Source organism: Triturus cristatus, chromosome 12 (genome assembly GCF_964204655.1).
Source record: "Triturus cristatus chromosome 12, aTriCri1.1, whole genome shotgun sequence".
Lineage (NCBI taxonomy): Eukaryota > Metazoa > Chordata > Amphibia > Caudata > Salamandridae > Triturus > Triturus cristatus.
The window spans coordinates 202,409,937-202,418,506 of NC_140595.1; the positions used below are offsets into that span (position 1 = coordinate 202,409,937).

The following is an 8,570-nucleotide window of genomic DNA, read 5'->3' on the forward strand; positions in this document are numbered from 1 at the left end:
CAGATCCTGGCCAGCTCTCCATGGAAGGACAAGGCTCAATTCGCCCACTCTTGCCCGTGCGCAGCCCCTCTCACCTGTGCGCAGCCCCTCTCACCTGTGCACGGGCTGGGCTCAGGTCTTCACACCACCGTGGGCTGTGCTTGGGTTACTATGTAACATGCAGACTGTGTATGTTGTGCTTATGCACAGATTACCTCCTAGTCAGTCCTCCCTGTCCAAACCACATAAGCATAGCTCCTCCCACCAGAAACTCCCAAGCAAAACTCTAAGCCCATCCCTTCCCTTCAGGCCACTCCCACACCCTGAGGCATATAAAACATGACCCCACTATCATCATCCTGTTGTTTTTTTCTGCGGATTACTGTTCCAGGCAAGACTTTGTCGTGGGGGGTGCCGGCTGGGCCTCCAAGAGGTGAGTGTGAGGCGGTCTGCTTTTGCGGCTGTTGGTTCCCCTACGTGCCTGTCAGGGTAAGTTTGAGTCCCTGCTTTAGCGGGACTGAGGGTTTGGGTGATCCGGACTACCTGGTGTGGGGTAGTGGTGGTCCCTACTGCGGCTTCCCCTCTTCCGGGTTTGTTCCCTGCTCTAACCGGAACACCTGGGGAGAGAGGGGAGGTGTGTTGAGCATGGCATGCCTTTCTAGGTGCGCCGGGGGGCGTGGCAGATAGGCTACTTCTCGGAGGTCTTCTGCGGGGTCTCGGTTCTCGCTTCATAATCGAGACCATGTTTCCCCTCTGTTGTTTGTGGGTGACTCTGAATACTTTTTGTGAATATGGCAGACTATGCCTCGTGGAACCCGCGGTTCCTTTGGCAGTTTGGTGAGTTGATTTTGTGGAGGGCGGATGAAAAGTTCCCGCTCGTTGTGATGGCTGCCTGTTGTTGGAGCCGCTGGCGGTTTCTGTTTTGCCGTAAAATGGAAGGGCTCGGTCTCTCTATACCTGGAGGGTGGGGGGGGGGGGATTTTTGGGGCTGCTGTGTGGGGGTTTGTGTCGCTGTTGCTTGAATGGGTGTGGTCGCGCTTTACCCATGTAGCACTAGGTTCTCGACTGGTGCACAGGAGTCGGTGTAGGGACTTTGGTCTGTGCTGGAGGTGGAAATGTCTTTGAATTGGAGGGAGTTGAAGGTGGTTCAGTTGGCATTGACTCATTTTCTGACTTGGGTCCTCCAGAGATATGTGATGGTGCTGTTGGACAACACGGTGGTGATGTGTTATGTCAACCGCCAGGGGAGTGCAAAGGAGGCTTCCCTCAACTTGTTGGCTCAGCAGATCTGCCAGTGGGCCGAGTCGCACTTGTTATCTCTGAGGGCTTTACATTTGCTGGGGGTTTTGAACTCGGAGGCGGATCGCCTGAGCAGGGTGTTTTCCTCCCTGTCCCACATGTGCCTGACGCAGGAGGTGTTTGGCAGGAGGTGTTTGTTTACCTGATGGCCCGGTTCGGGGTCCCGCGGGTGGACCTGTTTGCGACCCAGGGGAACACCTTGAGGGAGCGGTTTTGTTCTCTGGTTCGGTCTGACGCGGTTTGGAGGTTGGATGCCCTGTCTTTCCGGTGGGAGGGAGGGCCTGATGTATGCTTTTCCCCCCGACTGATTTAATTCCGCGAGTCCTGCTGAAGATCAAGCTGTATTGGGCCTCGGTGGTCCTGGTGGCTCCGGATTGGTCCCGGAGGCCTCAGTTCCCTCTGTTGAGGTTGCCGGTGGTCCTTTGTCATGCTAATATAAAAAAAGTATCCCAATGCATTTCGGGCCCATTTTAACCCTTCGTCATGGGAAGCTGTTCAGATTAAAATAAAATACACCCTCCATTAGTCTTCCATACTCCAATACAACAATATTCATACAAAAATACATGCTCTAATGAGATCATATGTCAATGCAATCAGTGTAATAAACATAACTCAACCCCTTCATAACCCAATGGTAAACAAAAACACCTTACACCACTCTCCCTCAGTGCCTAAATCATGTTACGACCTAATGGAATGTTCATTGCGGGCAGTAAACATTTGGTTACAGCAGTGCTAACTACAGCAGAACTTCCAGAATGGAAAGTTTTGGCGCAGGTCAAGTTCATTTAAATATTCGTCTAAAGTTATTTTTTCACTTAAGCGCTCCATTACCATTACCTGCATAGTTGCCTCATGCAGCATCCTTAAAGCGCACCGCATCCACAAATACCAATCTTCACTGTGAGCAGTTTACGTAACGGCCACAGGAAGAAGAGCCACACGTTTTATCTTTCCTTTTTATCTGATAATGAGTGGGGAAGCCTCTGACGTCCTCCATATGACGCTGAGCTGTAAGGCCAGGCACCCATGGAGCCTCTGTTATTCTGGGCTGCGTCCCTTCCCTATTTTCCATTGGAGTTTAACATGTCTCCCTGTGTGATTTAGGGGTGGTGAAGTCAGCGCCCTGACATGTTCAGACAAAACTGTTGGTGAAAGCAAACCGCGTCAAGAAAATGGAGTAACGTTACGCTTTTTACTTAAGTAGCAGCAGGAGGGTTTTTTGTTTGCTCCCTGATTCTCTGTTCATTAATTGGGCCGCAGGCCTTTTACCCATTATTAACAATTGCTTGCCTCACTAGTGACCAGTAGGTCGATTTTAAGACTTGCTTGCCCACCTTACAAAGTGATTTGGGCGAGTCCCACAGTTTAATCAAACATTTATCAGGGTACCTAAAAGCATGTTCCATATCCTTTACATCCCTCAGGAATTCTCTATATTCCACTTATTCCGGAGTTGTCCTGATACGGATCGAAAATAATAGCGGTTTTAAGTGCGCCAGATCAGATACTCTTTTCATCCCCATATCAAAGTAAAGCGGGATGCGGGGGGGTTCCCTACGGGGATCGCAAGCAATGATCTAGCAAATGCGTTCTCGTCACTGCAATCCTCGTGGTATCCGTGTAACCCCAAACTTCTGCGCCATACAAGACCACCCTTTTGGACCTTCGCTCGATTGGCTTTTAGGGCTGGAGAAATGGAACGTGAATGTGTTCTTCTGGAAACTTAGAATGGCCTTTGATCTATGTGATCTTTGTTTACTTGATGGACTCACCTAAATGTATCCGACAGGGTTCACCCCCAAATAATCAAAGCTAAAGACCTGTTCCGAACAGTCTTTCCCGGCCATTACAGACCAGTTCTTATTAACATTCTTACCAAAGACCATGAACTTCGTTTTAGCAGCATTTAAATCCAAACCTCTGTGGACACAGAACTCCAGAAATTTATTTAGCAGATTTCGTATCCCCATCGGGGCCGGAGTACTCATCACAAGGCTACCCCCCAACCTAAATCTTGTTGTTAAAATCCGTTCCCAGATAGAGCACCCAGTCCAAAACTGCTCCGTACCCATGTTGGCTCGTATCATGAAGTGTTCACAGTTGATTGATTTCAGAAACCACACAGCCTCCATTTCCCTCTGCCAAAACATTTCTTCTAACCCAGCATCTGTCTTTAAAATGTAGACTCCTGGGTTTAAAAAGATTGATGGTCTACCTAACTTAGTGCTGGTCTGTTTTAGTATAAAGAAGACCTTGAATTCGAAGTTCAGAATCACAAGATAGACATTCCTCAATGAGTTCCTTGTTAAAAGTGGCATGCAGATTTGACCATATTGAGCACTGTAAGAGTAGGAGGGGTCAAATATACCTAGTCCTTAACAAAGGAGAGTCTCATCTCCTCATGGATTGCATAAGCATGCGGACTAGCTGGCAAGCCTAGAATAAGCCTACCACTGCTGGACCTGTGCCTGGTTTACCCTCCAGAGTTAGCACTTGCCTGTAAAAAGTATGTGTAACGAACTCAAACTAGATAATGCCTTGCCTTACATTTTTTAGATGTTCACAAAATATTCTCTAATTTCTTCTACAGTGGAATGTGAAAGTCGTAGTAATACATATCCATCACAGTGAGCATTTTGGAATTATGTATGTTCTCTGAACCTCTGCATTCTGGGCACCAATGTTTCAGTTTTAAACTTGTATCTTTTTCTAAATGTTTTTGACCAGGTGACTGGGCTCCTGTGCAGTGGAGAGTGGGAAGAAGATTCCTCTTCACAGGCGGTGCGTCTCGGCATAGAAGGCTGCCAGAAGCTCTACCCAGTGTTACAGGAGTGCCTGATACGTGCCACCAAAAAGAAACTTTCTACTCCAGATCCTGGCTCTGCTTAACTGAGGATATTGGCACCCAATTGATCCCCTTGTTGGATTCATTCTTAACCAGCAATAGACTGCTATACTCTGTTAAGTGGTTAAAGATCCAAGTTCTCCCTGCTTCAAGGGACCACATGTTCAACTCAGTTGTGGCAAGGACACCGGTGTGAGGTCATCTTTCCTTACTAGATACACTGTTTGAGGCTTCATGTCCCTACGTTTGGCAGACTTGTAACTAAAGAATATTTTTGAACTAAGTAGTCCGAGGAGTTCCATGTAAACGTCACACTCCTATTCTTGATAAGGAGTGTTCTCCTGTGCTTTAAGTTGCCACGGGTGTCCAAGCTTGAAGTTCTAGTTCACGTAATCACCCTTTATTGATCTTTAATGCCACAGCAAGCTTTACAAACAATTTGATATGTACAGACACTTGAAGGAAAAATACTCACTTTAATGTGTAAATTGGTAGCTGGATAATATACTGCTGGGATAATTCCAGCTTCCTTGAATTATGGAAGCCTGTGAATATGATGACATCACTTCATAATATGATGATTTCATAGTGCTGATTTCACTTTGCACATGGCATAACCTCAAACGTACTCCCTGATAGTCATCCGAATGGTTGTACAGGAGAGCACTAGTGTCCTTGAACACTTTACTAAGGTCCTGTTATAGGAAGGAAGCTTTTGGGTTCCCATCAATACGTGTTAACTCAGTCAGTGGCCGAATGATGTTTTTCTATCTTATGTTTCACTGTTTCTCTTGTTTTTTAAACATATACAAGATCCTGAACATACCGGATCTGGTTTTCTGTTGCTGTAAATGATTGATCCTGTAGATCGCTGGTTGGAGAGTTTGTCAGGGAAACTATGCACTTACACTTGTGAAAGAAATATATGCAAAGACACATACCTAGTTTGGTCACCTACTAAGATCACAAACTTATATGCCTACAGTCTTATCGATAATACAAATTGAGTACGCTTTTCCTTGATTGGCATACCTACACCTCTTTTACACTAGTACCACATATACTTAAAACAAGTAGTTCACTTTCTGCCTTGACGGATTTGAGAGAGACACACACACACCCCTTTCCTCCCCAACTGTCCTCCTGCACCTTTGCTCTGACATCCTCCTGCATAGTCAGACAAACACCCTTGTGTACATGAAAAGAATTATTGACTAAAATTATCCAGCACAAACAGATAACACAATCGGATAGCATTCCCATGGGCCCTCTTTTTGTAGGGTGATGTGCTTTTACTTGTTTCGTGCTATTTCAAGTAGTAAGTTTCTGCTGCTAAAAAGTTAGCATACCACCACCAGTCGGCCTTTGAATTTTGAGAAGATACTCAACACATATCCTTCACCCCATCTATATTGAGCAAAGTCACCACATAAGTAAAAATAGCTTTTTTTCTTTTGCACGTAGATCACACATACATACACACACCCACACACCATACCAAAATAGCACAAACACACTCTTAAGTCCTTCACGTATTTCAAAATAAGTTGGCTGTCTTTCTATACTACTACACATTATATTGAAAGACTACACACACACACAACCACCCCTTTCTCCAGTAGAATTGAGTTTGGGTTATTTAGGTCATAAGGATGAGTCATGTAGACTGACACATTCATATATCAACACATCAGACATAATTTACCTCCCACTTTTCTTTTTGCAGCGCCACATTATACCCCCACACACACCTCCAAATATCTGTACACACAAATATACAGTCACATTAGAGCAATAAAGCAGTTTTCATTCTCACTCCATGTCACCCACGCAGATACCCACATCTTCACTATCATATGTGGTCACACATAATCACTAAAAACACAACCCACACAAGTTTAGACTATATACCCTCGTGTTGAGCACATTGATTAGAGTAGAAAAGTTAGTGACCTTAGTAGTTCTGAGTGAGGTGAATTTGAGTGGGAAAACATATTTTTTTTTTTGCACACCCACCATTGGTGTTGCCAACCTTAATAACCTGATTTTCTTTGCGGAGTTAAATTTGCTGTACGGTAGGTGATAAAGTACTTGATCTGGACTTTTAAACATCTGCATAATTCTGCTCTGCATTAGAGTATTAGAACAATCAAGCAACATGTCAGCTCAGTAAAATTATTTCTGATCTTGCTAGCCCGAATCTTGAGCCTTAGCCTGAATAGTTATAGTCTTTCCAGAATTTCACCTAATTTGCACGAGCTGCAAGAGTGATGGTGGAAATCAAATTCTCTCATGTCGAAAGATGTTTAATTCTCTGCCCATGGTGCTATTTGGAAGCACGTGAAAACGAATCCCTTCGCCCATATGGTTTGAGGGAGACATATTCCCTTCATATCTACATCAGGGCAGTTACACATGATTAAATTGGCACCATGACTTACTTCAGTAATAATCTTGGGGTGATTGATTTTGTGACCCTTTTAGCTTGATCAGGGAAGGCCTCTAACCATGTATTTACTATTTACAGGGAAGATCCTCTACCTTTTTGAAAAAAATGAATTACCCTTAATGTTTTTCCTACTTTTCAAAGGGAGACTACATTGTTTTATTGGTAATTTCTGAAATGTGTTTTGTATGAAATCAAGCTTCGCATATTTTGATAGTCCGATGCGGGTATGCAATACTTCCTGGTGTATGTCATATCGCTCCATTGAAGCCCCTCTAAATTATTAAATGTTTGAGTGCAGTATCTGCTCCAGCTTGCGACTTGTTGACTTCATCAATTTTATTGTGTTATTTTCAATAAATTGATATTTTTCTCACCGCTTTTTGCCAGTCAAGTGATTTCAGCTCTGTGTAGTATCTGTCCTTTAAAACTACAGATTGTGACAAAGTATTTTTTGAGAATCCTGCATATAATGCTTAGTCTACCTATCATAAACTGAAGAAGGTCCCACTTACTTTGAAGATCCTTTTTCAAATCTTGCTCTGTTGGAAATGCACTCTTGCCCATCTCCAGCTCTGTTAACTTTGCCACCAAGATTTCACTGAGCGGGATTGGAAACAAATTTAGGGCCATAATGACTCAAATATATACTTAAAATCACATTCATTTCTGATCAGTTTTACAGTTATAATAGATTTTGATTTCCACTTGTAGTGCCACACAGAGCTCAAAGACCTCAGTCCTCAAGGAAATAGATCTTAGGCTGTATTTCCTAATCATTAAAAAGACCTGCACTATTATGTTATCACAAAAAAAAAAATTCTGCCAACTTTTGTTTCGCGCAGCAATAAAAACAAGCATTGACAAAGCCAATTTGTCTCTCCTATGCAAGAACTATTGGCCATGCCAATAAGTTTTAGCCATGTTGTACACCAGCATGACTGCTGTTCGGCATGCCTAAAAGTTAGTGGGGTAAAGGAGAGTGGAGTGTAGCGTCATAGAGTGGAGTGTGTAGAGTTGTGTGGAGTGTCGTGTAGTTTTGTGGAGTGTCTAGGAGGGAGTTAAGTGGAGTGGTATAGAGTGGTGTAGAGTGTCATGGAGTGTATGAGTAGAGTGACGTAGAGCGAAGTAGATTGTTGTGTAGTGGCATGGAGTAGTGTAGGAGAGAGGAATGGCATAGTGTTGTAGAGTCGAGTGGCGTAGAGTATAGTGGAGTTAAGTGGCATGGAGAGGCGTAGAGGGAGTTGCGTAGAACATTGTATAGTGGAGTAGTGTTTTAGAGTGGCGGGGAGTAGAGGATTGAATAGTGCAGTAGTATAAAGCGGAGTAGATTTTAATGGAGAAGAGCGTCAGAGTGGAGTGTTGGAGAGTGGGCTAGAGTGATGTGGTGTGAAGTACGGTGGTTCAGAGTAGACCTGCGTACAATGCATTGGTTTTAGAGTAAAGTGGTATAGAATGCACTTGTAGGAACCTGGCTCTGTATATGATGTTGCCACTAGCTTGTAATACTGTGCACAGAGTCCAGGGGTTCCCTAAGAGTAGCTCAAAGTAAAACCCAAAGTGCTCAGTTAGTGGTAGTGTGGGCGAGCAGCCTTAGGCCTAACACAGAGGAGTGTAAGACATTTATTGCACAACAGTGATCAATAATGGACACACGACTCAAGAAGGAGATCCAGACCAATTTTATCAAATTATACTTTGTACTTTATTTTAAGACCAAGATCTTCGTAATAGGGTAAGTACGTTTTTAATTAAAAATTCTTTGCACTTAGCAAAATCAACACTTAAAAACGTTTCAGCATAGTTCAGTGTTATCCTCTGGGGAAAACAGTTTTACGGGTAATCGTTTAAATATGCAGCTTACAGTTCTAGTCTTTGGGACCAAAGGTCAGCAGTGGGCAAGGTTCAAGTAGATACCAACACTGCATCACCAGCGGCACAGGGGCGGCGGGGTGCAGAGGTCAAAATCGAGTTTGGATCAATGCTTTTCAATGG

At 43.9% G+C, this 8,570-nt stretch overlaps 1 protein-coding gene across 1 annotated transcript in view; it reads left to right on the plus strand.

The window, feature by feature from the left end:
- Window positions 1–6,951, plus strand: part of EXOSC6 (exosome component 6) — a 43,780-nt gene extending 36,829 nt beyond the window's left edge. The window contains exon 2 of the mRNA XM_085640014.1: window positions 4,012–6,951. Coding sequence (XP_085496140.1) covers window positions 4,012–4,173 — 162 coding nt within the window. The 3' untranslated portion in view covers window positions 4,174–6,951. The remainder of the gene's footprint in view (window positions 1–4,011) is intronic.
- Window positions 6,952–8,570: the final 1,619 nt, after the last annotated feature.